General features: G+C 42.2%; 1 protein-coding gene across 2 annotated transcripts; it reads left to right on the forward strand.

Moving 5' to 3' along the window:
• The first annotated feature begins 2,695 nt into the window (after window positions 1-2,695).
• Window positions 2,696-18,724, forward strand: zdhhc1 (zDHHC palmitoyltransferase 1). 2 transcript variants are annotated; one of them, XM_084926922.1, is made up of 11 exons: window positions 2,696-2,810; window positions 3,720-4,071; window positions 4,693-4,868; window positions 9,489-9,590; window positions 10,156-10,280; window positions 11,607-11,762; window positions 12,895-13,010; window positions 13,116-13,204; window positions 14,437-14,554; window positions 14,736-14,814; window positions 16,855-18,724. In XM_084926922.1, exons 2-11 carry the CDS (start codon window positions 3,853-3,855, stop codon window positions 17,361-17,363), a joined length of 1,689 nt encoding a protein of 562 aa, XP_084783048.1. In that variant the 5' UTR covers window positions 2,696-2,810; window positions 3,720-3,852; the 3' UTR covers window positions 17,364-18,724. The 2 variants fall into 2 exon arrangements, with proteins under 2 accessions (XP_084783048.1, XP_084783057.1); XM_084926931.1 differs by having other exon boundaries at window positions 16,858-18,724.
• The last annotated feature ends 264 nt before the right edge of the window (window positions 18,725-18,988 follow it).

Below are 18,988 nucleotides of genomic sequence, written 5' to 3' on the forward strand. Positions count from 1 at the left end.
GATCAGATATCTTGAAGGATCATGCATTCTTCACATTCGCTTGTGTGCATAAAGGTAGTTTCCTCTCTGGAAACTCAGTGCTGGCCACCTTCCATCAGACCTTGAATCTGTTATGTAACCTGCAGACGAGTCAAAGAGCCCCGTCATATGGCACCACTGCAGGCCCCTGTGGGACCCACATTTGTCAGTGAGGTGCATGTTTGTCGTTTTCTGCTCACTGTGGGAGTCAGAACCAGAATAAACAGGTTTTGTAGGAGATCCTAAAGTTTCCATGTGGAGCTTTTCCTAAAGCATTCGACAGCGGCTCAGCTCAGGGGTCGGCTGGACCGAAGCTACATAAACAGTTAAATAATATCAGGAGAAACTTTTCCTACATCTTTTATCACATGTTTCAACAGAAATATGAAGCATCTGCACTTTGGATCTCAATTTCTTGATTTTCTTCTCACAACATGATGATGAATGAATCTTTTGACCTTTCAGGATGTTGGTTGAGGAACTTATTAATTTGTTAACAAAAAAGGATCTAGGGTGGCCCAGTAGACTGTGATATGAGATTTTCTGGGGGGGCAAAATTTCCCAGTCTTCCCTGCGTATCCTTGTCTTTCCCTCCTCATTGTTTCAGTTTATACATCCTCAGTTCTCTTCTCACCTCCTCTCCTCATGTTTTCATCACTCCCACCAGAGAAACGAGTGGAGGAGGCATATAGAGGACTCCAGGAGAGAGGAGTTGAGGCAACCCCCACATTTAACAAAATGATACATCCTTGCTTTGGACATGCCAACAAAACAACTACAGCCAGCCTATTTCATATCTAATGTCAGGATCAGCTGCACGCATGCTGCATAAAGAACACCCTTCTCCTTTGGAACTTGGAGAAATTTTGCAGAGTTCTCTGGAAAGAAAGTCAAATGAGAAAATTGGATGGAAAAAGCCACATTCCAGATGTGCCCACTCACATTGGCTACTGTAAACAATATGCCATGCAATATGCCAGCAAATGAAATATTACCAGAGTCCACAAGAGCCATGAAAAAACAGTGTAGGAGGCTGAAGGTACGTAAGGCAGCTTTAATCGGATTAACTGTACTTGTTCATGTGCATTGTTCCAGTATAGTATCTGGGTTAGGTCATGTCTACAGGATGCCAGATATCACGGCTGAGCTCCTCGGGGTTACTTCATTCATAAAGTTACATGAACCAGTAAGGAATTTCATTTTGTGAAAAAACAACAGGTCAAATGATAGATAGATAGATAGATAGATAGATAGATAGATAGATAGATAGATAGATAGATAGATAGATAGATAGATAGATAGATAGATAGATAGATAGACAGAAAAGGACAGAATTTGCATAAAACAGCTACATTCCAGATGTGTTTGTTCAAGTCGACTATTGTAAATGCGCTACGCTTCATGCCAACAAGTGAAATATTACCAGAGTCCACAAGAGCCATGAAAAAACTGTGTAGGAGGTTGAAGGTATGCAAGGCAGCTTCAATTGGATTAGCTGTACTTTTTTTGTACTTTTGTATGTAGTGAATCCGTGTTGTAATCTTTTTTAAATTAATTGCTTTGATCTTAAAGTAACAATTTAGTGTTGCATCAAAAATATAAATGAATGTATGAGATTAAAGACCTTACATCTTACTTTTTATGTGCTGTATATGCTGTATTTGCACATAAAAATACAGCATTAAAATATATAAACACTTTTTAGCTTGCAATACTTCTCAGCATTTATCTGATCAGCTTATAATGAGAAACTTTTCAAAAAACGACCAAAAACTGAGACTGATTTAGTTTATACTAAAAAAAACAGCACCCTTTTACCAACAACTGACAAAACTGAGGTTACAGCAAATGGTTTTTGAGACGAATGAAAAAATAAACAAAACTAAGTGAAACATCAACTATAACATGGGTGGTAAAATGACAAAAATAAAGTATTAATAATTAATAATTGATAATCATATTAAAAATCTAAAACTTTAACGAGATAACAGTGGATAATAATAATAATGCTAATAATAACGAAAATTGTAAACGCCTGAAGAGAATGGTTCTAGTTCACATATACAAATATCAACATAAATAAATACATAGCGGCGTTCTGTTGGTCGTGGATGTGCCGCCTTCTGCTGGATGCACGTCACTAACACAACTATCAGTTCCCAGAGCTCGGTTTTTACATTCATATAGTAGGCGGGGTCAGCTCCAGTTACCAATAGGTGTGGACCTACGGCGTTACCAGGGAAACGGTTTACGAGGCTGGAAGACGCTAGGAGACGGTGGAAGGCAGCAGCAGATAGGCTAACGGGTATCATGCTAGCAGGCTAATGGGATCCCCAGCGATCTTAAATTTTTAAAGCAGTCGTTCACCTTAAATATTAAACGTTACGCTCGGCGGTTGATTTGCGGTTACCCTCCGTCTGCCGGAGTGAGAGCAAGCATGGCAGCAGCGGTGTCCCGCTAGTCGCGTCTCGTTAGCAGCTTAGCACGCTATCTGGCGAGCTAATCAGAATTGTATACCAATCACAGTTTCTCCCTGAGCACCGGTCTCGGCGAGGCCGCTCGACAGTGGATGAGCTCGGGTCCAGGGATAAAACGAGGACTGCGGCTGCCGACCGGGATGGATGTGAGTTAACAGCTGGAGTACTGGGACGGTGTGGCCCAGATCTTTGGATCTCTGTGGTTTCCCCCAAGAGCAGCCCCCTTCCCCTGGGACAAGGGGGACGGCAAAGCTTCACGCCGCTGCTCAGGCCCGGGCTCCGGGATGAGATGAGGCTCGAGTACCGGTTAACCAGGTGGGCTGCCCTCTCGTACAGCAGGAGGTCCGGTGGTGAGGTGAAGCCAAAAAAAAAATTGTCGATAAATTATGTGATGCTGTTGTGAGGACTCATTAATACTTCATTCATTTTTTTTTTTTTGCATCATTCACTCGGTTACTTAATGAATGAACTGCTCCTCAGCTGCAGCATATAGAAGGCAGTGTTGTCTGGTTCCAGCTGCTCAGCAGGAACATTTGAAAAAAAAAATCATGCATGTAGAATCAAACACATAAACAACTTCCCCCTAATTACACTTTGATAAATTCAGGTATAAGCCAGTAAAATAACAGTTTGTGAAACCATCATTACTCAGATGATGGATTAGTTGAACAGAGACAGGAAAAACAGGAGCTGGAAAATTTAGAGCTGAGGCGATTGGATTATGAAAATGAACTGCATCTTTTCTGATATTCAATTAAAGACCTCTGCTGTTTAATAATCTGTTTACTATCTCAGCCTGCTTGGACAAATCCAAGCTGTATGCAGACTTTTGTCAAAGACAAACTGATAAAGAAATTAACCAGCAGATGAACTGATCATGACAATAATCAGAAAATGGACCCTGGATAAAAAAAATAACTCATAACTCAAATAACAAATGTAACTTATTTGATGATATGAATAATTTAGGGAAAGGGTATAATTGTTTTATTAAGACTTCAGAGACTCCACCTCACCCCAGATGTTCAGATTACAGAAAGGTGGAAGCTGAGGGTTTGTGGAAAACTGATTGTTGCTAATTGGGCTGATGGTCTCAGATCACTGCTGTTTGCAGCTGTGTGTTGTACAGTGGGACACACTGTTGTGATGCTGCAGAGCTGTTGTTGGTCTGTGTGTTGTTGTTTGAATCAGAGCCTCTGTTCTCTCTCTCTGTTTCCTTTGCAGCTCAAACTCATTGATCATGAAGCGGCTCTTTATGCAGCTTCAGCCTGCGGTTACTCTCTCGCTCATGTGATGGAGACCACGCTCTGTGCCTGACAACAAACGGCAGCTCTTTGATGCTGGATGCGCGTTCGGGATGGACGTGTGCTGTAGGAACCCGAACCGGACGGCGCCGGTCGGTGAGGACGGCCCACGGCGAGCTGACGTGCTGCTCTGCTCTCGGACCAACGGTTGGAGCTGGCCTCCGCACCCCTTTCAGCTGCTCGCCTGGCTGCTCTACATCTACTTTGCCGTCACCGGGTTCGGCATATTCGTCCCCCTGCTGCCTGCACACTGGATCCCTGCGGGCTACATCGTATCCTTCCACTGCGTGGACAGACCACCACCGCACCACTGGTAGCGAGGTGTACAGATAAACACATGTGAACTTTCTACACCAGTAGCATTTTTTTCTATGGAAAAAAATGTGAGGTTTTCCTCAAAATATAGTAAGACGTCTTTCCTTAAAATATAGTGTTAGTTTAGTCAAAGAATAGAGCAAATTGTCTTTCAAAAGCTGATGACGCTTTTCCTCAAATTATTACAGCTTTTTTCTAAATATTTCGTGTTTTTTGTCTTCTAAAAATTCCAGTTTTTATTATTTTAACTGGATCGTAATTCAGGTGAGTTCTCAAATTTGTGTCCCAGATACTTTGGTTGTACAGTCGACAATCTATAATTTATTCATTCTGTCTGCTGGTTTATTTAGCACAGCCAGTGTAAAGTCTGGCAGTGTTAGGGAGCTGTTTTTGGTAGTGTCTGATGCCTATGAAAATATGAAAAAGGACCACTATTCAAAATGTAATTTCCACATTGTCTGATAGCATTGAGTTATTGTTACTGAGGGGACAGACAGTGATTTCAGGTCTTTTCTTTAGGTGAGGTGTTACAGTGTTGCTCCGGCATGTCTGTGTTTGATTCCTGATCTCTGTGTCAGTGTACGGGCATCATGTTTGTGTGTCACCTGTTTGTCCACGTCATGGCCGTGTCCATCGATCCAGCCGACTACAATGTCAGAGCGAAGAGCGTCCGAGGCCCGGTCCCCGTGTTCGACCGCTCCAAACACGCGCACGTCATCGAGAACTGCCACTGCTACCTGTGCCAGGTCGAAGTGTGAGTAACAAACAGAGGCTTTTCAACGCATGTATGCTGCATCATGTTATCGTTCCCGAAACTGCCGGATACCTTCATCCCAATGATAAAAACTCTCAAGTGCTCTCTAAGCTTGTATTTTAACATTTAGCGGTTTTATGGTCATTGTTGAGTTTTGTTGATGAGTCAGCAGCAGCGGTGATAAATTTTAAAGCTCACAGCCTCTTCAGATGGGATGTTGTCGGGTTAGTTCGATGTACTAATCTCAGGGTGAGTCTCAGCGTGCTGTGGAATATTTTTTTAAAAATAGGGATGTGTACAGATCATCTTTAAATTTTGTAATTACACTTGCTGTTGAGCAATTTACCTTTTAGAGCAATACACATTATTTTCTTCTTGTTTATTGAAATGTAAAACAAGTGATTTTCACTTTTTATATAAAATGTGTTGTTTGTATGATTCTAATGTATTAATTATAGTGATTATATTGTTTCTGAAGTGGACACTAGGGTTTGGTAAGGATATAGCTTCCAAATTCTATCATGATTTTTTAAGGGAATTTGCGAAAATTATATTCATGATATAAATTATATTTATGAGGATACAGACAAAAAAAAATTAAATGATCTGTAATCGCTTGCAGGCAGTTGCATTTTTTATGCTGGCAAAATGAAAAATATTTTTCAGTGAGTTGCTGTGACCACCCAATGCAATGGGTGAATCTGTTGCTACAAGGTGCAGCAGCAGCATTATAGTGCAGTAGTTTTAAAAGAGATGGTCGCTGAGCCATTTGTGTACTTTTGGGTCACACGTCACCAGCTGTTGGCTGGTTCAATTTGAAGGTATATCTGTGGTGAAACATATTTGCCACAGTTGTCCATCTGCAGCAGGAGCAGTTTTCTTGCTTATTTTTCTACTACTAGTAGTACTGTGCTTTGTTGGAGGTTGAGGTAAGCACTGAATTGTAAGTGGATGCTGACACGTGGCTCTCGCTCTCAGAGATCCCTGGGCTCATCTCGTTGTGCACTAGGAAAAATAAACACATGGTCTTGCTATGATATCATGATATGACACTTTTATCTAACTTCAAAATTGAAACTGATGTTATTAGGGGTGATTCAGTATGGCACAGCCCTATTGGACCCAGACAGCTGCAGACGGATACTCATTTGTGTTGTAACTCTTCCAAGAGATGCAGGCATAGTTGTTGCATTTTAGCCTAACAGGCCTTTATACCCCTTCGTGTGCAGCAATATGGCCCAGGCAGCTATTTCAGTTGATGCCTTGGTGTTGGCTGATACCTTTAGATGAAATCAGGTTTTGTCTAAGGTCTGCAAAAAAACAAAACAAACAAAAGGAACCCCATCTGTTTTATATTTTTTCTCATTAACCGTGAATGGTCTGGTTCATCAAAACTACCACACTGTGGATTGCTGCCAGCAGATGGTGCTAACACTGGCTGAAACTCTTTCTGATCAAGTTTCCCCATTGGCTGTTAATAGCTGAGATTTTGTAGCCCAAATTGTCCTTTTGCTTCCTATCAAGCTAACATTGCAAATAGGTCATGGAGGTATGTTTACTTGAGCTGCTGTTGGAGTTTTTATTGGCATGTCCCTGCTGGGTATCTCTCACAGGAGGACAGTCTCTGCAGGTTGCACAAACACACACATGCAGACACAAACTGCTTGTCAGCTGTTAGCAGCTTTGGTGTTGTTGTTAGCAACATGAACATGAACTGAAGCTTGTTTCATCTTCTGAGCTGCTTGTCACATGGTCTGGATTTGCACTGTCAGACTCCGGTGTTTTTAAGTATTTTTTAAGTATGTTTGTTTATCAGGGGTCTCTCTGCATGCACAGAAAAGATTTGTTCCATAACTAAAGTGAAGGTGTCGTGGATTTATTTAATTTACAGCCACATACTTTGCATTTATTTATTAATGCCACAAAGTGTTACTGATCTGAAGTCGAGGTCATAAAGCTTCAGCTGAAAGAACTGAAAATGTGTCATGTTAAATTTAATTTTAAACCCATGATGGTTCCTTCCCTCCAGTCCACCGCTCCTTGTAACCTTTTTAAAGCATGCTCTGCAGTCATGAACCTTTTGAGATGTTACCTAACATATTGCAAGTGTCCATCTCAGTTAGATCAGAGCTCATATGGTCTTTAACCTGCCAGGCTGCTTGCATAAAGTCAGTGTGATGTTCAGGACATTTTATGTAGTGCACTAGGGGTGGGTTTCAATGATTGATTTTCCGATGAAAATCGATTTTAGCTTGAATAAAGTGATATCGATTCATTAAAATCCTGAATCTATTTTTAAATATAAATGTAGGTTAAACCTCACAAAACTATTTCAGCAACCACAAACAGCTAAAACAGTAAATGAGAGCAGGTAAACAGATTCCGCAAAAAGACGTAAACACAAAGAGTGGACCCGATGCATCAGAATCAGTGAGCTGTGGGCTTTCTCACCAGACGGCACGTACGCGGTCGGACACAACGTCGGGGCTGAAAACTGTCACCTCACACATTCTGATGCGTCAGGTCCGCGCGTCGTGTTTACTTTTTTTTTTTTGCACTAGATTCTGATGCTGCAGGTTTCATCTGTCTCCAACCAAAACTGACTGAACCAGCAGCAAAAGAAGATCCAAACTAAGCTTCACATTTCGCTTCAGATAAGCATCGTCATGAATTCTGTCTTACTTTTGCTGTTTTGCTTCCACCACAATAAATTCACACTTCCTGCACAGCTCTTTCTCTCTCTCTCAGTGTACTTTAAGAATAGTTTCCCATCTAAAAATCACCATTTTCTGCATTATTCGCTTGCTTATTACCCACCAGTTTACCGTTGTGCACAGCGCTGTCGGCCGCTGTTTTTTTTTTTTTAAAAAGACCTCTGAAAGAAAAACTCATTTCTGCTGTTCAATTCTGAAGAAATGTAAACTTTTCAAAATGATGCCAAATTGCAAAACGCTTAGCTGTGTCTCTAATTAAACCTCTGTAACTTTGCTCTGCTTCACTTCAGCAGCATCGGGTAATGTTCATATGTTGATTCATGGTTTTGTTCCATTTTTGTTCTACTGCAGAATATTTTTAAAGTTATCTGCTATAAAAAGCCAGGCCAGGAAAATCTCCTTCATGTTTTTTGTTTTATCCTCAGTTACTTTGACACAAAGACATCTGCTGTGATGCTCACACCTCTGATGAAGTCTCACAAGTGTCAGTACTGATAAATAATCCGAATTATAATATTTCTGACTGTCTGAGGCAAAATTTCCCTGATTTGAATCGAATTGAATCGAAATTGTGGATCGAATCGATTCTAGAAATCGGTGACGATACCCGGCCGTATTGTGCACACTTAAATCAAACAATATTTCTGTTACTTAGAATTTGACTGTAAAAACATTTGATTTTTGACTGTTGATCTAAAGAAACAGTTCAGGCAGTCTGGTGACCCTCCAGACTCTGCGCGTTTAGATGTAAGAAATGCCGAGAGGAATTAGCTGTTTCACAGTATGCTCACACAAATGAGGTGCACATGTTTCGGTTTAGCGTGAGCTGATTGTCATCTTTGATATGAATCAGAACTGACCTTCAGAGAAACAACAGTTTGGGACTTGCTTCCAGTTGTCTGTACATCTGCACTGCAGACAGGAGCTCTTCACCACTGAATTCTGCTGATTTTAAGTCTCCATTTAAATATTTTACTGGCTTCATTAATTGCAGTGTTGCATAGTCCTCAGCAGCTGAATGCAGCTCAGTTCCTGAGTAAATAATAGAGCTGCTCATTGAAGCCAGGAGGTGATGAGCTGAGCTGAACTGCAGTGACAACCTCTGAGGAAAAAAATATACGGGTCAGTGGGCTGGTCTCAGGAGGCCTCAGAGAACTGGGTCACAGGGGCTCTTACAGACCGTAAACCCCCTCTCAGACCTGGATCTGATCTGACATTGTTTTGCGCAGCGCTCCCATTGGGACCGGATATGAATACCTCTGGATCTGCTGCAGAGAAGGAGCTAAAAAACTGACTCAGAATCTGAAAACTAATTTTAAAGGTGGTTTATTATGCTTGTTGTGCTGCTCCATGAGTAGCTTTGCATGACTCCCAGTTAAAATTATGTTATTTATCTTTGCAGTTCATCCCCTGTCTGAAACTAGCTTTTTGAGCTTTTTTTTCGAGCTCTTTTCAGTTTTCTATTTTTCTTCTGATTGGTTGGCCCTCAGAAGTTTGTGCAGCTGGTGGGCGGGGCTTCTCTGCTGTCACACAAGTAGAAAAAAAGAGACTTTTATCTCATGTGCACTGACCTCAGTATTCCTCAGTTTTATTTACATATACGGCCTATTTACAATGCCAGGATGTGAACTCTGGGATTGGCTGTTTAAATAACAGTTATGTACCATTTTGTGTATTAATAACCTGAATTGTGTTGGAAGTAAAAAGTTCTCATTCACACATTAAACATCCACACACATTAAAACAAACTTGACTGCTTTGGTAAAACAGTACCAGTCAAGTCATCAAACGTGAATGTGTTTTAGTTAGATTTGTATCACAATGCGTGCTGTACGTTCTGTATAGTAGTGCTAGTACTAGGCTGCACTTAGTTGTAAACACAGATATATGTATGTGGTTGTTTCAGGGGACCGAAGTCGAAACATTGTAGCGCCTGTAACAAGTGTGTGGCGAACTTCGACCATCACTGCCGGTGGCTCAACAACTGTGTGGGCAGCAGGAACTATAAGTGAGTACTGGTTTATTTTTCTGTGGAGTCAAACAATGAAGGATGCTGTCACCTGACACTGGTTCACTCCCAGTAAGACAGCTGTCTCTGACAGGGAAGTGAGGCTGTTATACAGCTCTGTGCAAAGCACTGAATCTCCTTTCACAAAAGGAGATTCTGTTGCACCTGTACGTGCACATCTGAGTCTTTCCAACATTAAAAGTCTTTAAAACAGGAAAGTCACAACAGCAACACAGACAAACTAACAGAACGAGGCAGCTGCCATATGATGGGAGTGATGAATCAGAGGAGGATGCGTCGTGTTTGATGTGACTCAGTGAGGAGTCGGTGTCTGTCATTGTTTTTATAATTCTGTGCCTGTAATGATAAAAGTGTCATTAACTGAAAACCGAGTTAGAAGCATTTCCAAAAGTCTCTTCTAAAATACTGGAGCAACATAGACATGGGGTGCAAAGATAGCAAATGTTATGTATTTTAAATATTTTAATCAATATTTTTGAAATATATATTTTGTACATTCATGCCCATTAGGCGTGTGTGCTGAGCAGTGCTGTGTGTCCTGCAGGTTGTTCCTCCACAGTGTGATCTCAGCTCTTTTGGGAGTTTGTCTCATTCTTGTTGTTGCCTCCTACGTCTTCATCGAGTTCTTTCTGGACCCCACTAAACTCCGCACCGACAAACACTTTCTGGGTAAGATTTGACCTCTGACCTTGTAAAAAAGCTGTGAGTCTATAGTGTTTATTAAAAATTTTAAAAGAAATCTCAGTTAGGGTGTTCAGAAATCAAGAAGTGGAAGCTGAGGATCACAATGGGAAAGAAGGGTGATTAAAGTGACTGAATGCAGCATGGTTGTTTGTGTCAGGTGGGCTGGTCTGAGTAGTTTGTTTCCTACACAAACCATCTGTGGGTTTACAGAGATGGGTTGAGAAAGAGAAAAGAGAAGAGAAAGTAAAATACCAGAGGTGAGAGGAGAATGGCCAGGCTGCTTTAAGCGGATAGGAGGGTCACAGTAACGCACAAAATCACTTGTAACAACCAAGGTATGCAAAAGAACATGTCTGAATGCACAACATGTCAAACTTTCAAGTAGATGGGCTACAGCAGCAGAATGCCACACTGGGTGCCACTGTTCAAGAAAGAACAGGAAACTGAGGCTCCTGCAGGCTGAACAGAATTAGACCAGAGAAGATTGGAAAACTTTTGCCTGGTCTGATGAGTCTCAGATGGTAGCGTCAGAATTTGGAGTGAAAAGCACGGCTTCATCCTGCCTCATATCAACGTTTCGGGAAGTTGGTGGTATTATGGTGTGGGGGGATATTATCTTGGCACACTTTGGGCCCCTTAGTACCAGCTCAGGATCAGTTAAACCCCACAGCCTACCCGAGTGTTGTTGCTGACCATGCCCATTCCTTTGTCAAGAAGTACAGGTGAGTGATAAAAGACTCGTGTGATAAAATGCACTACAGTGTGATACTTGGAATTTAGCAGCTTCACAGTGAGTGGAGTAACCTGCAAACTGAACTGAACTGTGTGCAGTCTTAGCTGCAGGATGAGAAAGCATGCCCCCTCCTCTCAGTGTTATCTGCAGGCGGAGAGTCCACATCCGCAGCAGAGGGAGGAAGATCAGGAGAGTGAGATGACTGATGTCTTTGTCCTTCAGTCTCGTGTTTTCATGTGAGGAAGATTATTTATTTTGGCGACAGCTTATAGTTGTTTCAGTGAGTTTAGGGTGATTTTTGCTGTTCAAAAGGTCACTGTTGTCTCTCTATAAATGACTTTTTATTATGTTTCATCGTGAACCTGAAATTTTGTTAAACTAAAAAAGGAGGAATATTAGAAGGATCATTCTGACGCCCCCAGCCAGCTCACAGATACAACGACAACAACTTTTAAAGCTAAAAAAACTCAAAGTTATACCTGATGTGCATTGATTTTCCTGATATATTGGGGTTTGGTTATTCAGCCATTAAATGAAGAAATGCTGTTTTCACAGTTGGCTCTTCTTGTGTCCCGCAGTGAGGAATGAGACGGGTGTGTGGTTCGTCTTCCTGCCCGTCGCGCCTCTCCGGTCAGCTGCACCGGTGATTCCCGTCCTGGCTGCCATCACGATCGCTCTGGGTCTTCTGTCCTGCGTGTTGCTCTGCCACTTGCTTTGTTTCCACATCTACCTGAGTAAGAAATAACACACCTGCCTGTCTGTCCACGTGTCAAATCTTTGACAAGAGGAAGCTTTTCTTTATTTTCTGCCCAGCAGTTAATGTTGTAATGTCTGATGTTCATAATAAATATTTTCAAAATTCAAAACGTATGTAAAAATGATCCCAGTGAAGCTCAGCCTCAGACATATTCTATAACATACCGATTTTAGTACATCACAGATTTAAGTTTCTGTGGTGATCTGCTGCAGGTACAGCGTGCTTATGAAATGCAGGCAGTGCAGTTCACAGGCAACATGTTACGTTAGTCTGTAGAATGGCTTCTGTATTTATGACAGTGGGGCAAAAAAAGGTCCCTTCAAAACAGCATTTTCTTTCAAAGTAACTAGTAGGTTTTCCTGTTTCAGAATCCATTTGTTGTCTTTAGGTTTTATAAAGAGATAACAATCCACAAAACTGTGAGTTTGCATCAGTTTTACTAGTTTTACTACTATTTTTATTTTGTAAACAATCAGATATTTACGTGAGCATTTTATAAAGGTTTTGAGGGGTAGCACTGGGGGGCCATCAGCATTTTTATTGCTTTAATAATTCCTTTTCTTCAGATTGGACCTGATGTGCTGCTCAGTGGAAATTGAGCATAAAATCCACAGTCTGCCTTCTTTGTAAAGATTTATTGCAGAGTTCATTTATTTAAATGCAATATGAGGCTTCAGCAGTCTGAGTCAGACACATCACTCGTCTGCAGCTCGATAAAACCAAGAGAGAAAATTCAGTTAAAAAAATATTCTCTTTAATAACTTCCCTCACATTCAGGTGATGCTGCCAGTATATCATATGTTTGGATATTTATTTGTTTATTTAGCAGCATGAAGGAGCTATAAAGAGTTTTTCCTTCCTCGTGCTGTCTACGCTCTCACAGAGGTTATTAAATCTTTGTTTCTGACCTCATGGTAATGCTGCAAGACCCCGTCAGTGTTTCAGAACAAATCCTGTGGGTGTGTGTTTTGTGTTATGTGTGTGTTTTTAACTGGTCCTCTGAGGACATTTAGTCCACTTCCTCTTTCTCTTCACAAAGACAGACCTTTAAAGGCCATGTCGGGGTTCAAGGGTCTGGGGAAATGTATGTTTACTTATGTGTGTTTCAGTGTGGAACAGGCTCAGTACGTACGAGTACATAGTGAGGCAGCGCCACCGTGTGGACAACAGAGACTTGAGGAAACCGGGATCTGTGAAAGAGATGGCAGCTCCTTCAGTCCTCAAGGTGACTGACTGGCAGGCGAATAAGCTCTGTTAATAAAGGGAGAAAGAGTCTGGTTTGGGTGGGGTTCAGGCTCTGAGTCTTTGTCCTCTGCTGTCCCCTCATCAGGATGTGAACTACTCAGGGACTCTGGGTTACACCAACCCTCAGCTGGACGTGCAGGAACCTACTGCTGTGGCCGTGCGAGGAGAGGCAGAGTAAGTCTCTCAGCTCCTCCTGTTCTGGTTCACATGGCCGGGTCCTACTTAAAGCCGGCGCGTGTGATTGGCTGAGATGAACTGACCGGGTCCCGACACGTCTCAGTAAACAGCTGGCAACAGTTATTTCACCACACGAGGAGGCTGGACCTCGTCGCCATGGACACGGTTTTCTTTGCAGAAAACAAAGTGCAACATGAAATTCTTTGGCTTCAACTTTCAGGAAGCAAACAAAGTGTGGATTGTGTGTGTGTGTGAGCTAAAGGGAGGAGGCTTTTTAGTGTGTGTGTGTGTGTGTGTGTGTGACAGAAAGGCTTGATAAATAATCCCACTCACTTTAACACTTGCTCTGAATCCTGTGTATCTGAGACGTAGGAAACCTTTTTTATATTGGAGCAGGAACAGTCAGAGAACAACGTGGAGGGCACAAAATAAAACACTGACAAACAGGGAAACTAGTTTAGATACTTAATCACACGTAGAATCTGTCGTTGTCCAGTTAAATTGTTCTAGTCCCAGTGTGTCGGGTCATTACAGAAGCACAGCGTTAGTATGATCTGTGAGCGACCGTCAGGTAGATTATTTACCTGCACTGACAGGGTTCATTGGTCGACAGTGAGACGCTGGAGTGCTGACCCTGAGCCACATGCCTCTCCACCACAGCTGCAATAACCTTTTTCTTTTTTCTGAGCATGTGTCTTCTTTACCTGAGGTTTCTCCCAGCGAAGGAGACGAGTGTGCTACTTTTTATTGACATTATTACCTCTTTTACACCAACATGGTGCCAATGCAGATCTAGCTCCGTGTTATTGGTTCCAACTTTGTGCTCCACAGCTTTGTTGTACCAAGCTGGTGTCAGCTTTTTAACATCAGCACCAGGCCTTTATTTATTTATTTATTTACTTGGTGGAAATCTGAGGAACTGGCTCTAGATCGGGCACCAGCACTGTGCTGGTGGAGAAGGAGGTCTCTGTATTAAGGGGTGATCTCTAGTGTTCACAGAACTTTGTGTATGTGTTTCTATTCTATAGTCATTAAAGGTAAAGTGAAATATTTAAGCCCTTTTGCTGTTGATGATTATGGCTTATAGCTCATCAAATCCAGTGTCTCAAATTATTAGAATATTTCCTACGATTTGCACAGTATCCAGGTACTTTTTTTTAGATGCACTAGTACAGTCTGTAGTACGCAATCAGATAATCATGCATTGTGTGTGTGTTTGTGTGTACCAGGTTCCTGGCTAATGGTAGAGTGAGGACTGTGTCCAGTCCTGTCATGGAGGAAGAAGCTCCGCCCACTGTCTCTTCAGAGATGAAAGCCATAGCGGCACACACACATCGACACACACAGGTAAAAGCCCACAAACCACACACCCGATAACAGGTTCAGTGTGATGTTGCACAGACTGTGGAGGTCTGACGGATCAGGAGAAACTTTGGATAAATTTGTGTATATTTGAAGCGAATATGAGAAAACAGCAGTGAGGGAGACCGCACTTAAAAACCTGCTTTGTATTTTTATTCTTCTGCAGAAGAAAAAGAAGAAGAAGGTACGTAAAGTCCCAGCAGAGGTGACCAGAGAGCGCTGCCCAGCCACAGCCCCGCCTCCCGGTATGGCCTCACCTGTCTGTACATATGAAGACACCTTTGAACACACCGTGTTCTCTAACCTGAACCTAAAGGCTGTCAAAGTCCCGCTGCTCTGTAGCAAGTGTCTGCTCTGCTTTCCACTTAAATGACCTCCTCTTTGAAATTTACTGGTGTTAACCTTGCGGTCCTGTGGTGCGTTCACACACAGAAGTGAAAGTCTGACAGCAGAAGCTGCGATGTTAGAAAACGGGGCTGACACAAATGTCATGAAACAAAGCCTTGGGCAAATAAAGGTGCTTCATTTGACCTTACAGCGGAGGGCAGTTTCAGTCAGTTAGCATAGCACACGATTAATCAGCAAAAATAAATGTTTTCCTAATGTTGTTTTTGGAAACTAAAATAAGAGAAAATTGTTTACAATTACAGATCCAAAATCTGACATTAAAGAACAAATCCATTCACAGAATTTGTTTGGAGAGGTCAAACTTATTGGCACCAGCTGATTAAACACAGAAACAAAGTGAAAACAAGTGAAGGCTTAAAAAAAAGAATAGAAAAGAAAGTTACTGAAAAGCTGTTGGGATGAAAGAGCTAAACTAATCAAAAGACAGAGTTTGCAACATTTTGAGTTTGGTCATATCCAAGCTGCTTAATTTAATTTGATTTTCCTCTGAAACTGTTCAAAAACAGGAACGCTCAAAGCTTCTGTCCGTCTGCCCGTCCCGTGTTCACACAGCAGATCCTGTCACCTTAAGTCAGGGTGGAAGAGCAGCTCGACAACTTAAAAAAGCAAAACAAACTTTTAGATTTGAGGTGGGAGCACTGATTGACCTAAACCTGAACCCTTCCACCTGTTTTTTTTCTCCCTTACTTCCACATGTGCAGCTGTGCACACTGATGTTTCAGCTGCACGTGTGACCTGCCTCGGGTCACTGAGTGCAGACAGTCTTCAGGTAGCTCCCGTCTAAACTTTGAACTCCTTTAACAAAACGTGTACCTGTTCTCAGGATCCCAGCTGTCATTTATTAATTTTAGAGTCACACCAACAAAGGTTTTACTCTTCTCATAGATGTTCACAAGCATCTTGTTCAGACCTGTAGTGATGTTGGAGCAAGTCCAAACACGTGGTGTAGATTTGTGGTGCTGCTGTTTTGGTTATTTCACTTCTTGCATTTGCTACTGAGGTAGCTCTCCACCCTCTCTCAGTGTGGAAGCACAACAAACACAACAGCTGCTGGTGATAGAGAAAGACAAACTCGGATACACACTCGGAAGTTCATTTCCCAGATGAATAGATGGCCATAAACAGATGCTATCTGCTGGACAGCTAAAATGTTGCTCGCTGTAATAAATCAGAATAACAGACAGAAATACCCTATGTTTGTTTTCTCTCCTTATTTTGGATGATGAATCATTGTAGCTGCTTCCCAAACATGCATTCATTCCAAGAGCAGCAAGACTCCTAATGACTCGTAATAGGGTGATCATTTTAATTTAATGTATTAAAGAGAATGGTTGGGTGGGATGAATGGGCACATATGCTAAAAATATAGCTCGATTGGCAAGCTATTGGTGGCAATTCGTTAATAGCCGAGATCTTCTTCCATTCACACAGCCTTAACCTCGAGGGTCCCCAATTCTCCAATCAGGAAAACATTCAGGTGTTTTCCTTCAGGTTAGAATCAGAGTCTCAAGTGGCATTCAGTCAGGACATGCAATGACTCTGAGCTGTGGGATATCAGGTAGCGTGGGAATGTGTATTTTTCTGTTCCTGGATCACAGAGCTGCTCCTGCACAGAATAAAGCCTTTACAAATATGAAACAGTTGCTAGAGTCTATGTGCAGAAGAGCTCCGGAGTCTGTCAGTTTGAAGGGCAAACCAGTGGAAAGTGGATCCTCAGATGAACACATTTCAAGTTTGTCAGTGCAGGACCTGATCGATGTCTGGCAGAAAGCCTGAAATATGTCCTTAAATGTTCTAAAAAAAATGATGACATTAATAATTTCCTCTTTCTTTCCTAAGAAAGTAAATTGTTTCTGACTCTGTCTCTTTCTCTCTAGCAGAGCCCAGCAATGTGTCCACTGTGTCCTTGGGTCAGCGGCTTCCTTTCCCAGCATTCCCCCTGAGGGCCACGCTGCCCCCCCTGGCCCCCACTTCAGGCCCCGTCCAGGCAGCCGCCCCTCCCGCCGAGTACCACTCAGATTCTGCTGAGTCTCTGGAGGAGATCCCGGTGGCGTTGGCCAAACTGGGCTCTTCGGCCTCTGCTGCTACAGCAGACGCGTCTTCACACAGGCCTGTCCCGGCATTCCCTCTGCCCTCACCACAGCCCAGGACTAAAAGGAAGGGCGCCTCCTCCCGCGCTAAGAACGCGGCGGAGCTGAGGTTCGAGATGGCCACCACGCACCCTCCCTCAGTGTTCGTTAGCCGGGCCAGCGGAGAGGCCACTGAGCCCCTAGAGGAAGTCCTCAGCCTGGGCAGGAGGAAGACTGGACTGAGGCCCAGACCCGGGTCCAGACCAGCGTCCCGGGCATCGCTGGGCTCAGGCGCTCCCTCTTGGATGGAGCAGTAATAAATCAGACTGCTACTCTTTATCTTTTTACAATCACTTACTGGCACAACTATTTTACTTTTATTCTGAAGGGTTTATATTGCTCTATTTATTGATTTACTTTAATTTTGAAAGCCAAAGCTGACTTCCTGTTTAGGTCTCGGTAAATGAAGTGTTTGTGGATGTTTGTGTGTCTGTTCCTGTGGAGACTTTATGGACACCTCCCTATTGTTTTTTACTGTTTCCTGTCAATCGGTCCTCTGCTACTTAACCTGGTCTCCATGGTAACGCTGGGCCACAGAGACACCAGGTGCTTAAGAGTTTAAATTTGAACCCCAAAAAGGCCAATAATGAGTCAATGAAGTCATCAGTAACTAATCCGATAAGTACCACTAAGCTAGAAAATGAAGCTCAAAGCTTCAGCAATTACATCTTATCTTATTTATCTTATGTTAAATCTGTAATTTGGATTTTCTGACACTCGTCATTTTTCAGCCAATCACAAATGCTTTAAACGTCTGCCGGGTGTAGCTTACACCCGCTGCTACACTGCAAACTGCGACACCAGGTTGAATCCTATTAAAGGAGCACTTCAGCATTTAGTTCATTCCAGATATCGAACATCTGAATTGGTGATCTTTAGTTTTCTTAACTGGAAGCTAACAGGCTGTTGCTGCGTAGGTAGTGTGCAGCGTGGGGGTGGGATCAGAGAAAATGTCACCAATCAAGTTTTTCAGTAAATGTTGAACCGCTCCTTTAAATGTTTCATTTTTTCAGACTCCTCCTGAAGTCTGTGTGCAGCTGGACATGCTGAGGATGCTTCACCTGTCAGCTGATTTAACAATAAAGAATGAAAGCTGGTGCATTTGTTACACGTTTATATCCAGATGCTGGTCCGGAGATTTAATTCTTCTTCATTTGCTGCACTTTCAGCTGTGCCTGCTTGTTCATTCCTGAAGAGTCATGACAGCAACTGGGTTTTCAGATCAGAGCCACAGTAATTAGTTGATTAAGAAGCCTAAAATCAATCAATTAATTCATAAAAATCTTCTGTAGCCTTATCAACACACATGACTACGATAAAGCATTAAGCTACAAATTTTGGTTTTGTATATGTAAACGAGTAATCCATCCACATAAAAAGAAGAAATTAAATGCAAATGAAGATTTAAGCTTGTATCCTGCTAGTAAAGCACTCAGAGTATAGAAACATGTATATAAAAGATGGGCACACATCATGACATCACTCTGTTCTGTGAACCTTTTTCTCACTGTTTTAAGCTTTGATTTGAGCATTTTTGTGATTGCTGTCTTTTTTATTTGGAGTCACAAGTGACCAAAATTGTTAAATAAATTTGAAATAACATGTAATTTCAAACTTACTGCTGTGTTTCCATCCTTTCTCTTAGCTACTAATCCAGTTCAGGGTTGTGGGCATGCTGGAGCCTGTGCCAGCGGCTATGGGGTAAGAAGCAGGGGTAGAGCCTAGATTGGTCTTATCAAAGGTGTTTTATTAGAAATAAGTTAATGTAAATCATTCCCTTTATTTGCAATAAAAGGTCACCAGAAATGACTGAAGAAACAGCCCAGGGAAGTAGTGCAGAGGAAGACGGAGAAAGCGATGGTGTGAAAACATCAAGAAGTGA

This window comes from Perissodus microlepis, chromosome 1 (assembly GCF_051167445.1).
Source record: "Perissodus microlepis isolate ML-2025 ecotype Zambia chromosome 1, ASM5116744v1, whole genome shotgun sequence".
In the NCBI taxonomy this organism is placed as follows: Eukaryota; Metazoa; Chordata; class Actinopteri; order Cichliformes; family Cichlidae; genus Perissodus; species Perissodus microlepis.

Coding starts and splice junctions, on each gene's coding strand:
- zdhhc1 (XM_084926922.1), top strand. CDS start 3,853: ATGGACGTGTGCTGTAGGAACCCGAACCGGACGGCGCCGGTCGGTGAG. Junction 4,072..4,692: donor GGATCCCTGCGGGCTACATC/GTATCCTTCCAC, acceptor TCTCTGTGTCAG/TGTACGGGCATCATGTTTGT. Junction 9,591..10,155: donor GTGGGCAGCAGGAACTATAA/GTGAGTACTGGT, acceptor TGTGTCCTGCAG/GTTGTTCCTCCACAGTGTGA.